This window comes from Mus musculus, chromosome 2 (assembly GCF_000001635.26).
Source record: "Mus musculus strain C57BL/6J chromosome 2, GRCm38.p6 C57BL/6J".
Classification (NCBI taxonomy): Eukaryota; Metazoa; Chordata; class Mammalia; order Rodentia; family Muridae; genus Mus; species Mus musculus.
In genome coordinates, this window is record NC_000068.7 from 180,619,110 (window position 1) to 180,645,402 (window position 26,293).

Here is a 26,293-nt window from a genome sequence, read left to right on the forward strand (position 1 = left end):
TATAGGCCTGGACCACAGACTGAGATGTTGTCTCATTAAAAATAAAAATAAAGCACCCTTTGATCAGCCATGAATCAAAACTCATATTGAAAACATGAACACGGGCTGGTGAGATGGCTCAGTGGGTAAGAGCACCCGACTGCTCTTCCAAAGGTCCAGAGTTCAAATCCCAGCAACCACATGGTGGCTCACAACCATCCGTAATGAGATCTGACTCCCTCTTCTGGAGTGTCTGAAGATAGCTACAGTGTACTTACATATAATAAATAAATAAATCTAAAAAAAAAATTATTTAAAAAAAAAAAGAAAAGAAAACATGAACACCAGATAACACAACTGTCTCAGAGGCATAAATATTTCCAACAAAACTAAAATTCCACCAGTGATTTTGGAGGTAAGGGTGGTATCAGTTGATGTGTTGGGGATGTAGGTATGCTAACGCTGTCAGACTTCCACAAAGCTGCACTTTGGTGAACAGCCTCACTTCTTAAAAAAGCAGCAAGCTCTGTGGAAACAAGATGGGAAATGCTATCACTGTGGATGGGCATCTGCTCTAACTTGCCTGTTCCTTTCCTCATTGCAGGGAGCCAGGGTGACAGAGGGGACAAGGGAGCAACAGGTGCAGGGCTGGATGGGCCTGCTGGGGACCAGGGCTACCAAGGTAGGCCACTGTCATCACACAGTTCTGGGGAAGGGCTGGAAATGGTTTTCGTTTGGCAAAGCATTAAGGACCTGTTTAGGAACTGCTTCTATAATCTCATTAGTAGGTAAAACCAGTCATTTTTCTGTACCTAACTTTAGCTAAGTAGGTTTAGTTAAGATGTATCCTACTAAATATACCGCCTGTTCCAGAAAATTATTTTTCTCTTAATTGAACACACATACATTGAATGATTATTTTTACTTCATGTATGTGTGAGCCTATCTGTGCACATGTGTGCACACACATGTGCATGCACACGCACCACAGCATACAGGGAGAGTAGGGGACAACTTTGTGGAGTCAGTTCTCTTCTACTTTTACATGGGTCCTGGATATTAAATTCGAGTTACCGGACTTGAGTGAATACTTCTACCTGCTGAGTTATCTTGATGGCCATGTTTCAATGTCTTAATGTAAAACCTGAATGCTCTGGGCGAGGCGTGGTGGCACATACTTGTAATCTCAGCGCCAAGGTAGGATGAATTTATGACACCTGCAGGCCCACTTAGGAATTTCATCTGCACCTGTGTATCTCTCTGGGTTCCTCTAGCCAGATACAGGGACAGATGTGCCTGGGTGACCCTCCTGACCTCCTCTCCTTTGTAAGGTGTCTCCCACCTCATAAGACTCACAAGGTTTACTCCTCCTCCTCTGTGAGGTGTAGTACCCTCCCTCCTTCATGAGGTATATAGCCTCTCTCCCTAAGGCACTTCTTTTCAAGGCACCCCTGCCCCTCTCATTATTTGCTTTCCTAACTGTCCTGTTGGCAACCCCAGGCTACATGTCTACCTGTGTGACCTTAAGTATTACCTCTAAGCTGCCACTCCCAGATGTATCCTCACACTTAGAGCATCTCATGAATGGCTATGGCTCACTGCCCCTAGGTAAAACTCTGTCACTTCTTCCCAGGCTGCCCACCAACAACAAATACACCCTTAAAAAAAAAAAAAGATTTGCTTATATATTTTACAAACCTGGGTGTTTTTGTCTGCATGTATATCCTTCCACCAGAAAAGGCCATCAGATTCCATAAGAGTTACATGTTACCACGTGGGTGCTGGGAATTGAACTCAGGACCTCAGGAAGAGCAACAGTGCTTTTAACTGCTAAGCTATCTTTCTAGCCCCTCCTAATATACTCTTGATATGTACCCCACAAGCCCTTCTGAGACCAGAGTACACTGTGTCTTCAGGACACACATTCTTTGTGACTAGCCTGGCCTCAGCTGTGCCTACCTGCTCACCTCCTACCCAGCCACCTGTCTTTCCCCTGCTCTTTTGGGCTCTGCCTGAAATCTTCATCTCTGACCTCTTGCACTGTTCAGAAGTAAGCCACTAAAGAGACTCTCCAAGTAGCCTGTGAATGGCTGCTATTATGGGCTTCTCGTGGCCCCTAACTGCACTCTCCTGGTTTCTAGGGCCTCAAGGTGTACCTGGCATCAGCAAAGATGGTCGAGATGGTGCTCATGGTGAGCCTGGCCTTCCCGGTGATCCTGGCCTTCCTGGAGCTGCTGGTGCTCAGGGTACCCCAGGGATCTGCGACACTTCAGCCTGCCAAGGAGCTGTGTTAGGGGGAGGTGGGGAAAAGTCGGGTCCTCGGAGCTCATAAAACAAGGACTTCAGTAGGAAATGGCTCCATATTTCCTACTGAAATACGAGAGCACTCCAGCAGGCAGCAGGGATGAGCGGTGTGGCTATGGACAGAAATGGACAGTGGCTGGCTACAGTTGGTCCTTCATGGCCTGCTGCTTGGCCCCAAGAACATCTATTGGCAGCACTGTCACTGTCCCATCTCCAAGATTTATGGCAGCCCAATACCTCAGACACAGGCCTTAGGGATGGAGACTTTAAACCCAGCATCTGGGAGGGATGGTGTTATCTAAGAGTTTTGTACAATTCCATGAGATAAAAACACTCAAGAGACTTGTTTACATAACATTTATATAAAGCCTATGATAGACTACCAATAAAGTGATCTTCTAACCCTTCAGATTAGTACTGGTTATAGTGTGATGAAGGCAAGGAACTTAATGTCTACTTTGCCTGCTTTCTATTGCAAACTTAGTATCTCTGATGCCTAGTGTTTATTCAAGGAACTACACTGCACCATCTGTTAAAATAAATAAAGCGACTCACTGGGAACCTTTGTTCCAAACATACAGTTTATTACACATAAAGCACTGCCTCACAATATGGAAATGTGGGCATTAAAGCAATGTACTGCGAAAATGTTTATGGGCAAAAGGAGCTTTAAAAGAAGTCTCTGGAAAATTCTTAGCAAAGTTTTAAAATGGCACTGCATTTTCCAATAGAGTACCATGAGACTGGAAATAGGGGGGACAGAACAAATGAAATAAAGTTTCCAAACCTCTTCTAGTTAAGAACAATTTACCTTCTTCCAATTGCTAAAGGGGCACATTTAAAATGTAAACAAAATAAGTAAACGGCAATGTTTTCTTTAGTCTCAAGACTCAAGAAATTACCAAGGATGTTAATTTTTTAAAAGTTATCATGTTAAGAACACATGATGGTGTCGGACAGGTAATTGAAAAATTACTAATTATCAAGATGTCTTCATCCTCAAATGGTCATCGGACATTAGTGGGTAAGTATTTTGTTTAGATAAATACTTTCACGAAATGTGCTCTCAACGTCCTTACTGGAGTCCCACAACTGGAGCCGCATCCCTCGAGAGGACTCAGAGCTGAACTCCGGGATGGCAGGCATGTGCATGATGCCGCAGGAACGGCGGTTCTCTCCCAGGTCCTGGGTCAGTCCAGTCACTTGATCTCCATGGCAGGGCTGCTCTGCAGGCTGCCCTGTGCAGGGCAGGTCACCAGGGATTCGGGTCTAGTCAGCTTTAGCCTTCTGCCAGTTTTACCGCAAAACACGCTCTCAAATTCCTAAAGTCAAGAAGTGATTGTTAATGCACTGAGTTCAAAGGAATCAATGCTTCTAGTTTCAAAAGTACAAGAGACTGAAATTAAGAGGCATGTAAACTATTCAAAGTACAGTCTTCTAAGGTATCACAGACATGTACACTAATCCCCCCAGTACAGTTATGTTGTATGTGTTATTTTTATTTTTTACATTTGTTAAGTGTCCAGGTTGGTGGCTATCTCTTCACATACACTGGAGAGGATTCCCTGGCCAGCCAAGGGCTAGGTGCAGTCCCTGAGGTTCCTCTGAATAGACCAAAAGCAGCTCCCTGCCAGCTGCTAGACTCTGCTTGCTCACCCAAGCTCTCCCTGCCTTTTAAAAAGCATTATATCTAAAGGCTAGGCAAGGCTAACTCCCTAAACACAGGATTGGCCCCAGTGTCACCAGATAGCTACGAAGTCTGATGACCCAAGCATTGGGGGACGACAACTCAGGAAGGCTACTCTAGAAGATAACAGGAAAAAGAAGTTAACCATTTCCATAACTTTGTGAAATGCAGAATGTGGGAATTCCTACAAGATAACTGACCCCGAGAGGAAAGGGGGACAAATATTTGGGTCTCAATTGAAGCACACAATAGAGACCTGTGAGTACAGAGGCATGGGGGATGGCCATCCACAAATGAGAGAAAATGGTAAGAAATGTTCTAACTCCCTGAAGTGAGAAGGTAGTGAACTAACTCTTAGGCTGGGCTCAGGGATGTGGGCCTTCAGTGTTCTATTGCCCATTTGTATTCATTTAGAAATTAATAAATCTAGGGTTTGTATGTTTTTTGCTCTGGTAAATATATTTACCAAATAAATATATAATGGTTTCATCACTCGCAAGTTAAAAATTCCAAGGTATAAAGTACATTCACTAAACCAGAAGAGTCTTCCAAAATGTCTCTTATCATTCCAAACAGCAACTTTGTCCTCATTAACCATGGCATCCCACTGCCTGCCCTGATACACACCAGTTTCCATCTCTGAGTCTGACCTCTCTAGGCACCTCACTCTGGTGACTGGCTTATCTCATTCAGCTTGTCAAAGGGTGTCCATAGAGCAGGTGCCAGAACGTCAATCCTCCTCATGGTGGAACACTGTCGTGGGTGTCCATAATGCTTGTCCACTCCGTTGAGCACTGCTGCCATGAATGCTCAGAGCCAAATGTCAGTTTGAGTCTTTTCAACCTCTTGGGTTTTTTTATACTGCGTGGGAATTGCTGGGTCATGTGGTAATTCTTTTCTGAGAACTGGCATACTGTTCTCCACGGTAGCTACACCATGTCTACCAACAGGGCACACGTAAGTGTTAGAGTTCCTCCAAACCTTTCCTAACACTGGTTGTTTTTCTTTCCTAATAATTTGACAGTGGTATCTTAGTGTTTAGTTTTGTTTTCCAGCACTGGGGGTCAAGTCCATGGCTGTGCAAGTGTTCCAATACTGTTATATCCTTGGCCTCCCAGGAGAGAGATGTTCTTGAAGCCAGGGCAGAAAGCCAAGGAATGTCCTGAGGACCCACCTGGGCCCATCTCTGGCTCAACACTATGGGAACAGCAACTAAAAGCTTCTGGGAGGAGACCTAAGACCTGAGAGGAAGGTGGAGTTGAGAGGGTACTCATGTCCCAGGTTTAATCACCAACATAAACTGGGTGTAGTGGCATATGCCTGTAATTCTGGCACTTGAGAACTAGAGGTAAGATCAGAAGTTCAAAGTCAAGCTCAGCTACAAAGAGTCTGAGGCCAACCTGTACTACATGTAGTATGAGGTCTTGTCTCCTAACTCTCCTAAAAAGGAGAAAAGAAATGTTTACTTCAAATGCGCCCACTAGGAATAGACTAGAGGACAAAAATTTTAATTCAGGAAGGACAGAAGAAGAATGAGTAGAGCAAAATACAACTAAAAGAACCAAACCAAACCAAAAGGGGCTGGAGAGATGGCTCAGTGCTTAAGAGCACTGACTGCTCTTCCAAGGTCCTGAGTTCAAATCCCTGCAACCACATGGTGGCTCACAGCCATCTGTAATGAGATCTGACGCCCTCTTCTGGTGTGTCTGAAGACAGCTACAGTGTACTTACATATAATAAATAAATAAAAACAAAACAAAACAAAAACCAAAAACAAAACTAATGCATACAGAATAAACCAAGGAAGCTGGAGCATGGCCCTTAGTAAGGAGCCACCCAGAACAGTAAATAGGCACAGATCAGGACAAAGAGTACAGGGATATTTTGTATAAAATACTTTATTTTTAGAACAAATCACCATAGTTTTGGCCACTCAGTGACACACAAGCCACAGGTGCTTGTTGGGTGGCGGGCAGATACTTCTGGTGGCATGTTCTAAAGGGGGGAAACTTCTACAATGAACAGCAGTTTCCCCAGGAGTGTTTGAAAAGTATGACTCTCTTGCTGGCCTACTGCTGCATCTGTGCCAACCATGTTCCCCAAAGGACCTTTGGAAACCTGTAGTCATTAAGCTGCATGTTCCAACCCCAGAACCCCCGAGTACAGGCTGTGCTGTAGCAGAAGGCTCTATACGAGCCTCAGCAATTGCTCTGGATGCTAGGTTCTTTATCCACACTGCGGAGCCCATTCAGTGCCGGTCGCAGTCTTTCCTCTTCTTGGGAAAGTTGTGTTTATTACCTGCTGTATCAACTCCACATGGACCCCAACATCTGGTGAAGTCATTGGTAGAGAGGGTTCAGCTCCCCAGTGCACCCAGGCAGCGCAACCCCACAGGCTGCACAAATGACACTTACCTGGTATGGGTCTGTTTTGCAGCAGGGGCTGTACTTGGATGAGATCATAAAGGATGCAGTTAAATGGATGTACATTCTCTATCATGTACATAATACAGCTTCTGGTTTATGCAAACCAGAGCATGGGGCAGAGCATTTATTGGTAGGCAGACAGGGCAAGGGCTGCCAGCTGTCAAGGGTAGATTAGATCCTCAGGAGTCTTTCCATGAGGGCCTCAGAACCTCTGCAAGGAAGATGGTACTCAAAAAGACTGGGTGCAGTCTTTGCTAGGTGCGTCTTTCCTACCCTGGGTGCACAAGGCTGAATCTAGACTGGAAAGGATGATGGAGGAACCTAGGACTCAGGAACATATACCACTGTCTACCCAAACAGAGGGCACTGCACACAAAGGGCACACTGTCCATCTGCCTTGGCTGTTCAGGTCCAGGATCCCAGTCTGAGCCAGGTGCACCCCATAATTAAGTTGAGAAGACAGACCAAGAAGACCCCCAAGAGGTGATGTCCTAAAAGCCAGTGCAGGAAGCCAAGGGATGGCTCCAGGACCTGCCTGGGCCCCTGTCTGGCTGCACGCTGGGAGGAGCAATGAGAAGCTTCTGGAAGCATACCTGAGACCTGAGAGGAGGGCTAAGCTGAGAGGGTGCAGAGGGTGTTTCTGAGCTAACAGCAAGCAGGGCAAAGAGCAGGGTAGTGCCATCAGAGGGCAACAGACCCACAGAGTTCCCCAGAACACTATGAGAGATCGCAGCAATTTTTATTCAGTTAGAAGGCCTGGAGTCAAGCCCTGTATGGCAGGATGTAGTCTGGGAGTAACCAGGTAAGGGTGTGACTTCATAGCAAAGAGGTCTTCCTTGGTGGCAAGAGGAAGGGAGAGCAGATGAGCCATGGGATGGCAGTGGGTGTTGTGATGGATGAGGAAGAGACTTCTGTAAAGAGGGAGCCAGAGGAGGCTCAGCAGCCTTGAACATTTTGCTGAAGTTTACAGCCACAAATCCCTAACAGCCTTTCACACTACAATGAAATGTTACCAGTGACCAGGGAAATAGCTGTGGAGATGGGTATTACTGGGACAAGAAGCAAAATACAAACATCAACAGTGCCAGGTTACAGTGCTCACTAATGCTCCACATGCCAGTCTTGACCACAGCACTCTGCTTATGTAAGACAGTGTGCAAAAGGCAAACACTGGAGAGCAAAGCGTGAGGCTGGTAAATCCAAGCTAGAAAAGTCGGATATGAAAGCTTCAACAGTGAAAATGTGACACACGGTGGCAAAGGGATGACAAATACTTCTGACTTCTTCCCCTCATATTACTGTATATCAAGACTTCAAAGGGTCAAAGTTTTAACTCTAATCAATGGAGTTCTGATAAACTATTCTAGCTCCTGTATAGTACTGCTATTATCATAGTCACAGCTCAAGATTTTAAATTTCTTCTGGTTGCCTTTTAAGTATAGACTTACAAGAGACTTCTCATTGTGCTAAATTTACATGTATCCAGTGTTCTGGATAGGGAGAAAAAGCCCCTTTTCACAGTTTGTAGTCAAACTAAAAATCAAGACCAAGCAAGCTTTTGCCCCTTCTGCTCCACAGAAGATTCATCTTCCCTGAGCTCACCTTAAAAAAAATGTTCATGCAGAGCTGGAGAGATGGCTCAGGGGTTAAAAGCACTGGCTACAATTCCAGAGGACCAAGGTTCAATTCCTAGTAACCACATGGCAGCCCACAACTGTCTGTAACTCCTGTTCCAGAGGGATCCGACATCCTCACACAGACACACATACAGTCAAAACACCAATGTACATAAAATAAAAATAAGTAAATTATTTAAAAAAAAAAAAAGTTTGGGCTGAAGGGATGGCTCAGCCGTTAAGACTGCTCTCCCAGAGGTCCTGAGTTCAATTCCCAGCAACCACATGGTGGCTCACAACCATATGCAATGGGATCTGATGAACTCTTCTGGTGTGTCTGAAGACAGCTACAGTATAGTCATATAAATAAAAAAAAATAATAAAAATAATGTTCATGCTTTTAACCCAAAATCATTTCCCAAGCCTCTACTCTGACACAAAGGTATGAGTCTACTGCCTTCTCTACTTATGTATGGAGTTCAGTACAGATTACAGTGATAATACTAACATGTCTAAAACTTATCTTTTTATAAACTTAAAAAGATTCTCATAGCCGGGCAGTGGTGGTGCACACCTTTAATCCCACACTTGGGAGGCAGAGGCAGGTGGATTTCTGAGTTCAAGGCCAGCCTGGTCTACAGAGTGAGTTCCAGGACAGCCAGGGCTACACAGAGAAACCCTGTCTCAAAAAATGTAAGAAAGAAAGAAAGAAAGAAAGAAAGAAAGAAAGAAAGAAAGAAAGAAAGAAAGAAAGAAAGAAAGAAAGAAGAAAAGAAAAGAAAAAGGATTCTCATAAGCTTCAACGGCCCTGCAAAACGTAACTACAGAGCCCTTGACCTCCTTGCAGCTGGTAAGTGTGGCATCTGCATTTTCCTGGGAGAGAGGTGCTGCTACTACATCAAGTACGTCTGGCCTGCTGGAGACCCATATCGAGTCACTCCACAAACTGAAGAATTCTCTCCATTCCACTCTTTCTGGGAGTCTTCACTCCTTACACGGCTAGCTCCAGTCAGAGCCGATGGTACTAATCTGTCTTTTCTTCTAGCTCCTTGCCTTCTCTTCTTCTTCCAGGAATGGATTTGCAAAGTCAACAGGATGCTAGTTATCTAAATGCTCTTACACCCATAACCAGCCCACAGACTCTCAACCCCCCCCCCCCCACATTGTCCCTTGTCAGCATGAAGTAGCCAGATCTAAACCAGCACCCCTAAACTTAAAAGGTTGGGATGTTTAGGCTGGAATCCTGCACAAGCTGGGAAACCCCTTCTACTCTCCTTCCCCCAACCCCACCTGTACTGAAAAACTCAATCAAAGAAATGGCTCTAAGAACCCAGTTCCACATTCTTGGCAGCTGTTGTAACCTCCTCCCCTGATGCTGTCAGCCACCCAAATGCCCACCGAAGAAGTGCTCAGCTCTTGACCATATGGGGGCACAACCCAGCTTATGGCTGATCTCCATCATAGCCTGGGTGCACAACTTCCTCAGCCCTGATCTTCAGGAGCAGCGCCTAATAAACCTGCCCCTATTTACTTTTAATCTGGTCTAATCTGGTCTATATCTGTGTCACTGAGGGAGAGAAAAAGCCCATCACTTAGGTATAAGATGGCATCTGTAATTCACTACAAAAATCATTCACACACACAAGCAACCTAGGAAACTGACCAGGCCTGGATGGAGTCTTGTGATATCTATGTCTGAAATTTTAAAATTACTATTAATTTTAAAAGTAATAACTATGTCTGAAATTTAAAAATCACCACCAGTGGCCCAACTCTACAGACCACTGGCCAGATCTCTTCAAACCTCAGGGGTGGTGGGATTATAGTTGCTTAGACTGAGGGGTAGAATCAAACACAGTACATGAGCCATGGCTAGACAGTGGGATTAGAGGAAGAAACTGGATGAACAAAACAAAAACTTCCACAGGTCATTTTAAGAATTCTTACAGAAGCGTCAGTAAAACTGAGTGTTAGACTCTGTCACCAGTTCTGTGGAGCTGTTATGACAAGATCTATCTAGAAAAAGTTCTGGATGAAGATAGAAGCCTGTAATTGTGTCTAAACTGTGTGTTGGGGGAGAGAGGGAGCTCAGTTATTAAGAGCACTGGCTGGTATTCCAAAGGACCCAGGTTCAATTCCCAGCACCAACACAGCTGTTCCCAACCATCTTAAATCCAGTTCTAGGAGATTCAAAAGCCCTCTTCTAGCCTCCATGGGAACCACAGTCACGTACAGTTCACAGACAAACATGCAGGCAAAATATTCATACACATAATAAATGTATATGTGTGTGATAATATATAAATTCCTAAGTATAACTTACTTAATCTGTATGATATCATTTGTAGTATATGTATGGATGAAGTAGCAGCACATCAGCTGAGGTTAGGTAATGGCACAGGTATTCTTGGCCCTACAGATGCTTGTGATCTCAGCTATGCGGTGGTCATCTATCTACATCATAACTCTTCTGCCAGTACCTCTGCATCTCCATTAGGGGCTGGATAGACCTGAAAATTCAGCATGCCCAACCCAAGATGGGCTACAAGCCATCCCTAAACCTTTCCATTGTGTCTCACACTCCGTACCCAACAGCAATGCTGAGTATTGCTGGCTACTCCCTCCCCTGCCCTCTGGCCAAATCTGTCTCCAGAGCTACAGCTGCAGCCTTCTACCAGAACCCAGGAGCAAGTAATGAATATGAAACGTGGTCTAACCATGTGTTTTCTCCATCCAAAATCTTCTCATCAAAATCCTCAGGAAGACCCTGGAACCACTGCACTCTGGCTGCCAATCCTGTGTTCCCTCCAACCCTAGAAGTATAGCTGCAGGCTCTGCTGTCTCCTCAGCCATGACACATGCCAATCCCACTTGAAAACATGTGGAACTGCAGCTCCCTGGCCTGCATATCCTAAAATTCAAAGCTCCCCTGCAGTCCTACTGGCCCACGGGGGCCTCCACCCCATGGCACTCACTGTGTACTGTCTCCTATTTCCCTCTGAACCAGCAGGAGCCCTCCTCTTCACCAGGTCCCTAGAATCTGGAGTAGGTGCCTATTATATTACAACTGCTGAGTGAACTCTTATTACTGAATCCTAAAGAACAAGAATATACATGCAAATAAGGGGTAAAAAGTCAGCCGGGCGTGGTGGCGCACAGCTTTAATCCCAGCACTTGGGAGGCAGAGGCAGACAGATTTCTGAGTTCGAGGCCAGCCTGGTCTACAAAGTGAGTTCCAGGACAGCCAGGGCTACACAGAGAAACCCTGTCTTGAAAAACCAAAAAAAAAGAGGCAGAAAGTTGTTCAGCCCTGAAAACATATATACAAATGATATTATACAGATTAAGTAAGTTATACTTAGTAGTTTATATATTATACACACACACATACATATATACATTCACATACATACACATATACATGTAACAGTTATAAAAAAGAGACCATGAATTTCAAAGAGAACAGAGAGGTATATATATAGGAGGGCTTAGAGGGAAAATTAAGGGGGAAATAAGGTTAAAAAAAAAAACCCTTAGTTTTAAAAGCCTCATTTTTTGATCATATAATTAAGATTGTATTCAAAATATTATAAACACTTTTTTGAACTGGATTATATCAACAGTTTACCACAAATAGGTACACAAAGCCAAACACTAAGTCTTTTTAACAAATAGTAAAGCTTTATTGTAAGACAGACCAGCAGTCTATTCTAGCAAATGTTATCAATAACCATAAAGATCCAATTAGAGTAAACACCACTCTACATACACTCCAGGTGTACTTAAAAAAAGCTCAGCAACAATACATTGTACAGAGGTAAATGCCACTCAGACACAAGTGACAGAAAGGGACAAAGACAAGGATGGCAAGGTGCAGTTCAGTGTGGTTGGCTCCCTGGAGGCCTCTCAGGTGCCCTTGCCAAGGCTCCAGGTCTGTTGTGCCATCTGAACCTATTTCCAGCACATTTCTGCTGGGCTCCACACAACACGGCACAAATCAGTACCCAGGTGTGATGGCTATTCTTGGTTGTCAACTTGACTACATCTGGAATTAAGCACCTGGGCACAGCTGTGAGGGATTTTTTTTCCTAACTAAATCATTGAGGTGGGAATATCCACCTTTAACCTGGGCCACACCTGCTTACTGCCTACATAAAGGACTTGGAAGAAGGAAGCTGCTCTCTCACTTCCCAGTCTGTCTTCACTGGCATTACAGCTATTTCTTCAGGATTCCAGTGTGTACTGAAGATAAGCTGAGACCTCATCAACTTAACAACTACTGGAATGTTGGACCTTCTGTTGGTAGACAGCCAGGGTAGGACTAGCTGGACCACAGGCTGTAAGCCATTCTAATAAATCCCCTTTATATATGTCTATATAATATTATATGGAGACCCATTCTATAAGGTTGTGTTGTTCCTCTAGAAACCCCCGAGTAATGCAGATTTTGGTACCAGAAGTGGTTCTGGAGCTACAGAAGTCTAAGGGCAGATTTTTAAAGTATCTGGAATAGGCTTCTCAATTTGCCAACACCTACAGTTACTGAAGCCATAGGGGCACCAGCACATTTGAAGACCTTTATTGTTCCCCTTTTCCTTGTGCCAAACCTTTAGTGTTGAAGATGTTGCTACTCAGCTGGATAAATTACTGACACCTCTCCTGGAAGCTCAGAGAGCACTGAAAGTCCATGGTGTGAACTATTTTACAGACTGAAGGAGACAAATGCATTGGATTTTCCCGATTCACCAATTATGAGTGGCAATAGATTTAATGATTCTGTATATAAAACTTTCAACAATTTGTGGGGAAAAAAAATAAGGGAAATGAAGATGCTGGTTGCTTGTTCCTAGCATCTCTGGATAAATTGACAAAGGGAAGAATGAGCTCTGTGATAGTATTAACCAACGTCTAACATCTCAGCATACAGTGGAGAACAATGAACTTAGTGATAAAATTGACTGGCTTCATGTGCAGATAAACAGTCTAAAGGTTTCTAAGTGTGCCCTGGAAGAGGATCTTCTCTCCAGCAGCCACAGAGCCCAAGTTGCAGAAAATCAAATCGAAGTCCTCATTATAAGGTTGGCTGAATTATGGCAAAAATTCAAGTCTCAGCCTCAGAGGGTGTCAGCGATTAAAGTAAGGGCATTAATTGGTAAAGAGTGGGATCCTGTAACTTGAGATATGGATGCATGGGAGGAACCTACTGAAGCCAAGAACTTTAAACTCTCAGATTCTCAAGGGTTTATCTCACCTGAAGAAGTAGTCTCTGCCCTTCGAAAATGAACTCAGACCTCAACTCCTGGAAAGACTGTCTTTTCCACCTTTGACTGAGGAAATTAATTGTTCATTGTATGCTAAACCAGCAGTGACTTTGTCTAAAGGAAATGTCAGGCAAGACAATATTGATGCCCCTCAGAGGCACTAACAGCTGCCTTTAGACCTATAACCAGACTTAAAGCTAAGCAGGCTCCTACAGGAGAGTGTGTGTAGTTCACTGGAAAGTGGACTACAATAATGGAGAGCATAATGAATTTGCTAGTTCATTCCAGCAGATGTCTGGGGAATATATGTGGGTCTGGATTTTAAGGATGCAGGATAACGGTGGGTAGTTTAATCAGATAAGGTTAGGTTTATTGATATGGGCCCTCTGAATGAAGATTCTAGGTTTAATGTGGAAGGACTTGGAGATGCTTGATATCCCTTGGCTTAGTGTTGATATAGGAATTTTAAGGGTCAGGGAAACGGCAATGCTAGAGTGGGTACGCTGTGTAAAACCTAATTCTCCATAAGGGAAGGCCCAGAAGGCACGCCCCTGCACTAATGCACAACGGTGAGAGCACCAGCATGCTGGAAGCTTTGTTGTCACCCTTTCCCTGTGCCAGACCTTAGTGCTGGAGGTGCTGCTGCTCAGCTGGCTAAATTAAATGCAGTGGGTTTGAGGCCTGAAGGAACAGGAGCCAGGTGGCAGCACTGAATCGACAAAGGCAGGGTAACCACAGTTATCATAATGGGCATCGTAGACAAAACAATGTCTATAATGGCCTGACTTGTAATGGTCAGCACAGGTCTTTGGTATGGGTTAATCAATCATAGTGTCTCTAGGCATGAAATAGGTAAGAAACTACATTTTTGTTTGATCTACCTAAGTGGAAAAATTCTCAAATGAAAGGCTACACTGGATTGTGGCAAAATGGACTCTTGGTCCATGTACCAATTTCCAGACATGAGCCACTCTGCAGACCCAGAACCCCTTGAATGAAGGAGAACCAGGTTCTCCTGTGGAAGGACCCTGATAAAATAAGTACCTGATTTTACTGTTAGCCTTTCTCAGTCCTTCCCCAGACAGACTTACAGCCTTTTACAAGGGTAACTGTACACTGGAGGAAATACAGAATGGGTAGTAGAGGAAGCTGATTATAAATATAGCTAAGTACATGTGACCAGTTGCAGAAATGAAGATTATAACTGGCATGAATATTTTTGTCATATTTTGTTAAAAATGTTTGTAGAAATATTTGTTTTCTTCTCTTAAGTTCTTTATCATGTAATATAAAATCAATTATAAGAATATCAGTGGTTATCATATTTAAGTTTGAAATACTAAAAGGACATTATCAAGGGACATTATCACCAATTCTAAATTTATAATGTGTTTGTATTAGGAACTTATATAATGGTAGGTATAATTATGACATGGTTAAATATGTAATGTGTTTGCAATTGTACTTGGGAATAGTTGTATCATGTTAGGTGTAATTATGACCTGGTTATTGTTTCATTTGGAAATTAAGCATGACAGAAGGAGATGATTGTATGGCGAGTTGACAAGAGGTGGAATTGCAATGGCTGTTCTTGGTTTCACCTTGACTATGTCTGGAATTAACTAAAACCCAAGCAGCTGGGCACTCCTGTGAGGGTTTTTTTTTTCCCCTTATCTCTCTTAATTAAATCATTTCAAGTGGGAAGACCCATTTTTAATCCAAATCTTTTGAGGTGAGAAGATCCACCTTTAATATGGGCTAGCCTTCTTTCTGCTGGCAGCCTACGCAAAGTACATGGAAGGTGGACGCTTGCTCTTGGCCTGCTTGCTCTGGCTGGCAATTCCATTTTTTCGCTGGCATTAAAGCCTACTTCTTTTGGATTCCAGTGTGTACTGAACATTCTTGGGCCTTTCACTGGTAAACACCATTGCTGGATTAGCCGGACCGAAGCCTATAAACCATTCTAATAAATCCCTCTTTTCTCTGCCAGTTCTGATTCTCTAGAAAATGCTAATACACCAGGGCTTCACTTACTTCTCTAAGGCCTTATTACCCTGAAGGACAAAGGCTACAGGTTATGACCACTAGAATTCAGATATCAAAACCTGGCATTGGGGTCTCCTAAATTGCAGCACAAAACCAACCCACAATTGCTCTTTCTTCCATTGCATCCCAGGGCTAAGCCAACTCCCAAACCAAGCTGTCCTAGCAAAACCAGGAGGGCTGGCCAGCCATTACAACCCACGTATGAAAGGAGAGGAACAGAGTGTCAGCAGTCCCCAAGAAATCAGAAGTGTATGGGTTTCAAAGGCTCAGCCTGGCCTGGTTAAACACACCACAAAAATCTAATAATTGTCCTTCTGAACCAGAAGCCCTGATTTGGCATTTATCTGCACACACTCATGTCTTTTTTGCTATTCTTGCTTTCATTTCTTTCAAAGCTTTCTTTTTTTCCTTTCTTGTGGCTTCATAAACACTAGGTAAGTACTCTGCCACTAAACTACATCTGCTGTCCTTACCAAGTCCTGAGAGGAAAACATCATATCCTGAATGTTTCAGACCCAACATAACAGACAGTGCACACAGGTACACTGTGGTATCTGACACTTGACAGTCGTATACTTCATAAGCAATCTGAGTTGTGACTATGACTTCAGTAGTGACATCAACAGGGAGAACTCCCTTCATACTGGACTTTACATCTGACCTCAGAGCCCAGGGTACCCAGTGCAGTCTAGGAAGAGGGATCAAAGGCAACGCTGACAACTAAAACAAAATTCTCAAGCTCTGCCCACCTGCCAATCACATCGAGAATCCCCATCGTCACTGAGCAAACTCAGGAATACCGAAGTCCATTTCATGAATACTCACCTTTTTAAGAGAGTCCCCATGTCTTTCCTGAATGTACTTCAGGAATGCTGTGGTCCACTGAAGGGTTGTTGCTTTATCTGTCTCCGCATTGCAGAATGGAACTAAAAGATTCAGCTCATCACAGCAAATGCGGATTCTGCGCCTGCAGTCAAAATCCACAGCAGTCATACGGGGCAGGTGGTGACGTGCAGGAGCAACAGGGTTCATCATTCACTCAAAGAAAGCAGAATGCATAGAGGGCCTTTGCCACTGAGCACTGAGGCTATTGCTGCCCATGGTCCCCAGAGCACCTGCAATGCCCGATGGCCTCTGGGTCCCTATACTTTCTCTGTTTACTTCTCATGGCCGAGTTCTCTACATCTGGGATGACTGCAAATATCTGAACTCAGAATCACAATTCTGTGTGCACTCTTTCTGGGTAAATATTTTTTCATTTTTAAATTTTTCTTTCCTTGCAGCGCTGGGTGCTGAACCCAGAGCCACATTGTTACTCAGGGATCCTGACTTGCTTACCAGGTACAGAAACATGTACTCAGAAACATGCGTAGCTTTCAAAATGAGTGGGCCATGATGGTACTACACACCTCTAACACAGCACCTCAGAGTGAGGCAGAAGAATCATAAATTCAAGGCCAGCCTGGGCTATGTAATAAGGCCTTGTCTCATAAAAACAAACTTGTCCCCTCCTCCCCGCTTTTTAAAAGAAAATTTAGCGCTTGGGCTGAGGATGAAGCTCAATAGTAGGATGCTTGCCTACTGTACCCTGGGGTCCTGACTTCCATCACTGAAAAAAACTTCTTGAGAGAATTGGCACACCCTGTTTTAAGCTTTACGTATCATATCCAGTAGTAAAGCCCTCTGTGCTGACACAAACAGTTAAACAACAGTACTGCTCACTTTACACATCCTCACCCACATACAGCAGAGTCAATGGTAACTGGCACTCGCTGGATGTGCTCTGACTTCTGGTTGAGAGCCCAAACTCCTTTCCTAGGAGCTCAGGTCGTTCTGACCTCAAGACTGTGATAGGTAGCAACCTTATCCTACAGACGAGAAACCTCAAGAAACACTGAACTCATTGGAAGCCATTACACAAGGAGTTGTTGAGAACTCAATAGAGCAGCTATCCTATTTGTGGTCACTCAGCACACGTCAGGGTGAGCAGAACTGGCTATACAATAGGCTAAGCGAAGTATCTCAGGTATGACATGACCTGCGTATAGCTATAACAAGAAAAATGCCTGGGCTGTATAGAAGGAAACCCTGCCTCAAAGAAGATCACAACGGGGCTTGGAGAGACATTCAGCAATTAAGAGCATGTTTTGCGCCGGGCGTGGTGGCCCACGCCTTAAATCCCAGCACTTGGGAGGCAGAGGCAGGCGGATTTCTGAGTTCGAGGCCAGCCTGGTCTACAAAGTGAGTTCCAGGACAGCCAGGGCTATTGAGAGAATCCCTGTCTCAAAAAACCAAAAACAAAAACAACAAAAAAAGAGCATGTTTTGCAGAAGACTCAAATTTGATCACCACACCCACACAGTGACTCCCAACCATTTGTAATTGCAGTCCTCCAGGATCTTCACAGCAACACCAGGTACATACATGGTGCACATACATACATGTGGGCAAAACACTCACACACATAAAAAAGTATATAAATAAATCTTAAATTTACAGAGAGGGAACACAGCTGGAGAGAAGGCCCAGGGGCTAGCTCCTCTTCCAGAGGACCCAGGTTCAATTCCTAGCACCCACATCCATAATTCTACACTCAGTTAGAATCCAATGCCCTCTTCTGGCCTCCACAGGCATACAAGTAGTATGCAGACATACATGCTACAGACAGACAAACACTGTATCAAGAAATTTTTTTAAAAATAACAAAGAAGAAAGGATCTACCCAGTTTTAATACATCCCTCTAAAAAGCAATAAATCACCTTGGCTCAACATTCAATAATGGGACTTCAATAACTCAATACTATCTCATTAAATATTCAGTGCTGGAGAGATGGCTCAGCAGGTAAGAGCACTGGCTGTTCTTCCAGAGGACCTGGGTTCAATTCCCAGAACCCACATGTCTGTAATTCTTGTTCCAGGGAATCTGACACCCTCATTCAGCCATACATGCAGGCAAAATACCAACATACATAAAATAAAAATAAATAAATTAAATACTATTATTACTGAGTTAAAAACAGACATGAAATAATCATAAGTAACCAAATTGATTATTATTATTGAGCATCATAATAAAAATCCAACTTCAGCAGGGCAGTGGTGGCGCACACCTCCCAGTACTCAGGAGGATAAAGCAGGTAGATTTCTGCGGCTTCTAGGCCAGTCTAGTCTAGAGAGCTAGTTCCATGACAGCCAGGGCTACACATCTCAAACAAAACAAAATAATTCCAGCTTCCATACAGAAAAATGTACAACCTTTATACTACCCTGAGGAGCACAAATAAAACTCAAGGAAACTCACTGCAGTAACAGTTTTAACCTCCTCTTTCTCAACATTCTTTTTTTCTTTTTTTTTTTTGGATGCAGTGTCTTGCTACTTAAGACTGGCTTAGAATTCACTATACATCCCAGACTGTCCTTAAACTTGAGGCTATCCAACTTCATCAGGGCGGTGTGCCTCCTAAATACTACAGTCACAAATGTGTGTCTCCACACCTGTCTTCCCCAAAACAATACGAAGCTACCTTATCTACCATGCCAACTAACCTGAAGGCCCAAGGCTCTCCTTAAGCACCTGCTGACAAGGCTGGCCTTTCACTTGTGTCTGGGAACTTGGGCTTGGGGAGATTAGTGAGAAGTAATTAGTGAGAAGGACCTCACCTGTGCAGAGAACATGGCTCACACTGGGAGTCTGGTATTTAGAGTGTGATAGCGACTATCATGTGATGGGCACCAATATAGTCTCTGATGACCCTTCCTGTATGATGGCCTCATTGGTGGCTTCAGAGTATGCCATCAGAGTAATCAATTAGGAGGTCCTATGCCATGTAGTCAGTCAGAGCATGAGCCCACCAGAGAAGACAGAGTCTAGGGGCTGTTTGTAAGGCTCCCTCCAAACAGAGGGTAACACAAAAGTCAGCAAACGCAAACAACTGTATGCATGATGTGTGGAGCTGACAGCCCACCACTATTACCTCCTATCTCGTTCCATTCGGTTATGCCTCTCCCGACGCTGAGACCTTCCTCCCTGGGGTCCGCTCTGCGTCTGCTCCCCCAGGTTTGACTGTGAGGACTCTGAAGACTGCCAGGTGCCCTGTGATGTTGAAGAGCCTTCACCTACATTCTGAATCTCTCCAAGGGCTCTTCGCTCCACGCTTGTGTCCAGCTGGCGGATTCTACTCCGATTCCTCTTATTGATTGCTTGTTTACATAGCGCTTCTTCTTTGCAAAAGAAGAAAAAAGCGGCCATTTAGTTTTTTATTCTTAACTTTATCCCAATTAATGTTGAATATCTTTGGCATCTTGTTTGGGCTTGTTTTTTTCTGACCAAGCGTCTGATGAAGCCCAATTTGCCTTAACTCACAATGTAGCTGAGGATATCTGTGAATTCCTGATCCTTCTAAGTACTGAGACTACAGATGTGCACCATTCGGTTCTGGTTTTTCCCATGTGTGTCTGTATGTACTTGTCCATGTACATACATGCTTTGCATTTCAATCCAATATTCTAACACTATCAAGTAGGAATTAAAGAAATAAGAAGCTGTGGTGTCAGAGACTCTGGGCAGTGAGCTCTAATCCTGCAGCACACTGCAAACTTTGATTGAAACTCCCCTTTTGAGTGCCATGCAACCAACACAACTATGCCAGCTTCTCCCTCTTTTTATTTGGAGCTCAGGTTCTTAAGTGCTCTACCACTGAACTAAAACCCCCATTCCTTCCTTTTAGTCAACATGAATGTAAAAACAGAGACATTGCTTTCTTTTTCTAGAACTTAGGATGGAAAAGAATGTATTATATATTTTTACCAAAAAATATTTTCTTCATATCTAATTATTCTAATATGATAACTGATACTTTACACGAAAACAAAACTTAAGCGGTTCATAGTTAAATATGTTCTCAGGCTAAAGTGAGTCCACAAAAACGCAAAAAAAAAAAAATCACAGTTTTTATACTTTATTGTGCACATAGAACAGAAATAAGACAAATTCACTCAAACAACAAGAGGGGCAGGTGATAGCCTCTCCTACAAGCTACAAAAAGCCAACGGTCCTTAATACCAGCTCTGGATAACATTTTAAGAGACAGAGAAAAGGGGCCGGGCAGTGGTGGTGCATGCCTATAATCCCAGCACTTGGGAGGCAGAGGCAGGGTGGATTTCTGAGTTCGAGACCAGCCTGGTCTACAGAGTGAGTTCCAGGACAGCCAGGACTGCACAGAGAAACCCTGTCTTGGGGGGAAAAAAGAGAGAGAGACAGAGAAAAGAATTCAGAAGCTCTGGTGCTTTCTTCCTTGGCCTCCATTGTAGGCACAAGGCCCATCTTAATGTTGATCTATCTATACTGCTTCTTTACACCAGAGACCCTCTGCTAAGCCCTGCCATTCCCATGACACGGTGCTTTTCTTTCTCCTCCAAGCTCTCGGCTGATTTTAGACCCCATCATCACCCACAAAGTATGAAATAAAATAAGCTGCAGCTGGGCAGTGGGGCACACATGCTTAATCCCATGGGCAGCAGTGGTGCACATCTTTAATCCCAGAACTCCAGAGGCAGAGGACGCAGATCTCAGAGTTCGAGGACAGCCTGGTCTGTGTAGCTAGGGTTACACAGAGAAACCCTGCTCCAAAAGTGAAACAAACAAACAAACAAAAACCAAAAGCCATAAGTCTATCCTTGTTTTACTGTTAAGAAAATGCTCCAAAAACTCAAAATGTCCAAATTTGGGTCAACTCTGATGTTCAAAACTCAGAAGAGTTCAGAGAGATTACTGAGAATGAGGAGTGCAGGGTGAACTGCTAAGATTTCTGACCTCTCCTGGCTCCACCCACCAAGCCCCCTGCAGCTACAGGTTAGGGGGAGTACACTTACCTCCCACTTTAATCCAAACCTGCTCCGGCAAGGCTTTGTTTCTACTACCTCCTGTCTGTTTGGTGGACTCAATCTCTTGCTGGTAACAGAAAGAAAATGCTCTAGGCAGTCCAATATCCTGGTGCTTGGCAGCTTCCAGTATAGAGCATGAGTTACTAGAACTCTGGAAAAAAAAATAATAGGAATTTTATCAATATCAGCTCTTTACATAATGAGCAAAATGCACTCAACAGAATTATGCTCAAATTTTCTGAAAAACTTTTACCTTTAAAAAAAAAGATTTGAACTATGTATCTGTGTGAGTTTATGCATATGACTATAGGTGTTCCTCCTAAAGCTGAAGTTAACAGGCATTTGTGAGATGGGAACAACCTAGGATCTTATATTAGAATAGCTCTTCTATTAGATCTTAACCACGGAGCCATCTCTCCAACCCTGTTATTAGGTGTCTTAGTAGCTCCTAACAATATGAGTATTTCAACTTAAAAAGGTCACCAAGAGGTACTTAAAAACAAAAATCCTGGGACAAGATCACACTAACTTACTAGCTCTGCATTTAACACAAATGAAGCAGCTCTACCTGCGTCTGTGCAAGGCTGGCATTCCCACCAGTGGAGCAGGCACTTGTAAACAGTGGGTAGGTGAACTGCAAAGCAGTAGTGGCAGCAGCAGTTTTATTTTTCACTAAGGTCGTACATTTGTTTTGTTGCTGGTGAAGAGGAACATTCATTAATTCAGATGGATGTCGAATAAGAGTTACCAAACTGCCAAGACAAAAGAAAACCCAGAAACCTGAGGAATAGGTGGCAGAGAGGCTCCCAAAACATTGCCATCACCCATTCACCACTAACTCTTGTCATGCTAGACTCTGCCCTGATTCTCAAATGGTCCTGGACATGGCCAAATGATCCACTGGCCCATGGCGCTGGTGAAGTCCATTGTCTCCTCCCTGCCTGCAGCACTCCCGGATACCAATTTGTCATCCTTAAAATCTGTCAAGGATGGTCAAAGACCAGGACAGCCAGAGTGGAAAACTGCGGAGTCAGTGTCTTCAATAGGAGTCAGTGTCTTCAACAGCTACCTGGGAGGACACTTAAGTGGGCCAGGAGCCGCCACACATTTCAGCTTAATCTTAAAACTCTCTCCTTTCCCCACCACAAGTCCACATCTGTAAGCCTCTATCCCAAATCTGCACCAGAGGCTTAGCAGCTTCCCATGCCAATCAGGAGGGAGACAGGAGCAAAGAGAACAGTTCCTAGACCTCTTCCTCTCCTTTTGGGGGCGCAGAGAGAGACCAAAAGTTCACAACCCCCAAGGTACTCCTTAGAATTGCCACCTAGCACTTGTATAGAGTACACCCTCCAGATCACCTTCAGGTGATTCAGAACAGACCGGCCTCAGACCCCTATCTAGTACCCAGACTGCCTGCCCCTTTACACTGGCCCTCGCAAGTACAAGACCTGCCCTGGCCCTTGTGTACACGCAGACACCGCAAACAGCCCTGCTGACCCCGTCCAGATATCCTCCCCGACCCAACAGGTGGCCCTGCTGGAGCCCTTCAGATATCCACCCAGATGAGGCAGATGCCCAGAAGGACTGACCCCACCAGCCTACACCAGCTCTGCAATCAGGCCCCTCCTTCCCCGACGCCCCCGCGCCTGCGCCCCGCACGCACTTGTTGAGCGCCACGCCCGACTCGGCGGGCTCAGCACCGCGCGGCGCAGGCGGCTCGGCCGGCATACTGTTGAAGCGGTCCTCCAGACGGACGCGTACGGTCGGCTTGGCCCGGGCCTCCGGTGCGCCGTCGGGCCCCGCACCGCCCGCGCCTTCCTTGGCCACGCCGTCCGCCCGCGTCCGCGTCCCGTCCGCACCGCCGGGCGTCTTCTCCGCCGCGCCCGCCTCGCCCAGCAGCATCATACGCAGCTCCTGGAAGTCGACGTGGCCCAGGCACGGCGCGTCGGCCGCCAGCGGCGGGCACAGCACTGGGTACACGGGCGGCGCCGGCGCCAGCGAGCCCGCCGCGCCCGAGCCCGCGCCCGGGCCGGCCAGCAGCGCGGAGCCCAGGCGCGCCTCGAGCTCGCCGTCCGCCGCCTCCATGTGCGAGTAGAGGATGTGCTGCAGCTGCGTGTACTCCACTTCCGTCATCTCCACCAGGCTCAGGTCGGTGGTCGTGAAGCTCAGCCCCGGCTCTCCCAGCGCCGCGTCCCCGCCGCCCGCGCCCTCGGGGCCCGCCTCGCCGCCCGTCGCGCCCGCCTCAGGCGGCGGCTCCCGCGGCCCGGGGCCCGACATGCCGGCGCGGCGCGGCCCAACGGCGGGGCGCGGGCGCGGGGACGGCGACGCAGACGCGGGCGGGCGGCGAGGCGGGGTCGCGGCCTCCGCAGACGACGCGCCGGCCACCGCGGGCGCGCCGTTGGGGGAGGGAAACCGCTGAGCACCTCAGGAGCAGTGCGCCTGCGCAATCCCGCCCACAACGGTAACCCCACCCCTTTTGGGCCACGCCCCTCCGTTACCCGCCGACCCCCAGCCAACTGCCCGCCCGCTTGCCCCGCCCCCGAATCCTCCCCCCCCCCCAGTGGCCTTGAGTTCAAACCATGGACAGGCCACGCCCCGCGTGGCCACGCCCAGTTTAATCACACCCTCATAAAGACACGCCCACTGCCCCCAAGTTGGCCTTAGGCTGGTCCCCTCCCTGGTCAGCTGCTCCCTGCCCACTTGCCAGGAGCTTGCTACTTGATGCTCCCCATTCCCTACTTAGCCCAGTCTTGCATCTTCCTAGCCATGCCTCTGCAGTGCTACCATGCTTTTTATTAGCTGTCCCCAGCCCAGCCCTTGTTCACCCACTTTGGGTGCTTTATGCAATATGCACTCCAGGTTTCCATTCTATTTCAGTCAAGCTGGGGATTAGACCTAGGGTCTCACATATGCTGAGCTATCTTTCTACCTGCAGAGAAAGCATCAACTCTTTTATACCCAGCAAAGATAGCACCACCATATAACTTTATATCCAGTGTCTGAGTTAGGGTTTCTTTTGCTGTGGTAAAACATGACCAAAATCAGTTTAGGGAAGAAAGGGTTTTCTCTTGACACTTCAATGTAACAATCACTGAAGGAACTCAGGGCAATAACTTAAGCAAGGCGGGTACTGGTGATGGAGAAGCCATGGAGGAGTGTTTCTTACTGTTTTTGTTCCTCATGGCTTGCTCAACCTGCCTTGTTTTGTTTTGTTTTTGTTTTTCGAGACAGGGTTTCTCTGTACAGCCCTGGCTGTCCTGGAACTCACTTTGTAGACCAGGCTGGCCTCAAACTCAGAAATCTGCCTTCCTCTGCCTCCCAAGTGCTGGGATTAAAGGCATGTGCCACCATGCCCAGCTCAACCTGCTTTTTTATAGCAGTACCTCCAGCCCAGGAGTGGCACCATCCACAGTGAGGTGAGCCCACCCACAGCAATTGCCAATCAAGAAGATGCACCACAGGCTTGCCTGCAAAGATAGTGTCATAATTGTATACCTAAGGTGATGGTATCACCTCATAATTCTATGCCTTGCAAAGCTATTTTTAAAACAAGACTGACACTGTGGCCAGACTGGCTTCAAACTTGGGGTGATCCTCTTAACTCAGCCTCTGGATACTGATATTGGAGGTATCTTTTTCCTAATATACAAAATGTAAATAAGCCTAGGATAGAATTCAGAGATAGATGTGTGAGGTCCCAGGTTTGATCTCCAGCATTGGAAGAAAAGTCAAATGGCTATCTTATTACTAGTAGACCTGTACTAAAGGAGATCATACACAAGGAAGGTATAAATTTGGATCTCTACAGCCCAAGGAAGACCTGGATAGATTGAAAATGCTCACTAAAAGTTTTAGAGCTACCACTGACAAGAAAATGAAGGAGGCAACATGGGGTTGCAGTGTAAAGAGGCAAAAGGGGCAAACCAGAAATAAGCAGATGAAATGTTCAAGTCCTACAAGATCACATTACGGAGACATGATTTAAATATGGGAAAATAAGCTGGAGAGATGGCTCAGCAGTTAAGAGAGCACTTGTTGCTCTTACAGAGTACCTCAGTTTGGTTCCCAGCACCTATGTGATAGTTCATGCCATCTGTAACTCCAATTCTAAGGAATCCAATGTTCTCTTTAGATCTCCAGGGCACCAGGCACTCACGAGGTGTTTGTACCTATGTGCAAGCAACGCATACACATAAATCTAAAGAACATTAAATATGTATGGAAAAACAGTAGCTAGCAAGGTAGACACAAAGCCAGGCCTTGGAGTGCCTATATTACATTTCTCTGGGCTGTGTGTGGTTGCACATGCCTTCAACCCAGCACTTAGTACAGAGACAGACAGATCTCTGTGATTGTGAGGCCCCTTGATCTACATAACAAGTTCCAGGCCAGTAGGGCTGCACATGAGACCCAGTGACACATATTGATTATATCTATAACCTCAACACTTAGGGTTGCAGGAAAGTTGCTATAACCTTGAACACAGCCTAAGTTGTAGAGTGTTTCAGGTATTATGGGCTACAGAATTAATTTTGTCTCAAAAACAAAACAAAAAGAAGTGTTTGTTCATTCCAATTAGAGAGGACATAAACAACAAATCAATGAAAGGATTTCATCCACGTCTAACTCAGTGACGCAGTGGTTTTATTTGGGGTTACTTCAGACACATGAGTGGCTCAGGCAGCTATACCAAAAGCCCCACCCTAGTCAATTCACACAAAACCTTAGGGAGGAAAGTGGCTTGTGAGCCCTGAGACTGCCTCTCTCTCTCTCTCTGTGAGTGAATGCCCAGTTTTGAGAGCGTCTCATGTGGGTGGTCTCAGTTGTTCTGCATTTGGATAGGATGGTATCTTAGTTAGGGTTTTACTGCTGTGAACAGACTCCATGACCAAGGCAAGTCTTATAAAAAAAAAAAAAACAGCATTTAATTGGGGCTGGCTTACAGGTTCAGAGGTTCAGTCCATTATCATCAAGGTGGGAGCATGGCAGTATCCAGGCAGGCATGGCGCAGGAGGAGCTGAGAGTTCTATGTCTTCATCCAAAGGCTGCTAGTGGAAGACTGACTTCCAGGCAACTAGGGTGAGGATCTT

The 26,293-nt window shown here is 45.3% G+C and overlaps 2 protein-coding genes across 5 annotated transcripts in view; one reads left to right on the top strand and one right to left on the bottom strand.

Annotated features, from left to right (window-relative positions):
- Nucleotides 1-3,083, top strand: part of Col9a3 (collagen, type IX, alpha 3) — a 24,091-nt gene extending 21,008 nt beyond the window's left edge. The window contains exons 29-30 of one of the 3 annotated variants that reach the window (XM_006500553.3): nt 584-661; nt 2,121-2,844. In XM_006500553.3, coding sequence (XP_006500616.1) covers nt 584-661; nt 2,121-2,311 — 269 coding nt within the window. In that variant the 3' untranslated portion in view covers nt 2,312-2,844. Of the gene's footprint in view, nt 1-583; nt 662-2,120 lie in introns of all 3 variants that reach the window. The other 2 variants (NM_009936.2, NM_001378777.1) reach the window with 2 other exon arrangements.
- On the bottom strand, nt 2,847-23,582 carry Tcfl5 (transcription factor-like 5 (basic helix-loop-helix)). 2 transcript variants are annotated; one of them, NM_178254.3, is made up of 6 exons: nt 22,867-23,582; nt 21,772-21,955; nt 21,192-21,354; nt 19,295-19,538; nt 16,145-16,286; nt 2,847-3,605 (listed from the first exon to the last, which is right to left on the bottom strand). In NM_178254.3, exons 1-6 carry the CDS (start codon nt 23,478-23,480, stop codon nt 3,483-3,485), a joined length of 1,470 nt encoding a protein of 489 aa, NP_839985.2. In that variant the 5' UTR covers nt 23,481-23,582; the 3' UTR covers nt 2,847-3,482. The 2 variants fall into 2 exon arrangements, with proteins under 2 accessions (NP_839985.2, NP_001347264.1); NM_001360335.1 differs by having other exon boundaries at nt 19,295-19,541.
- Nucleotides 23,583-26,293: the final 2,711 nt, after the last annotated feature.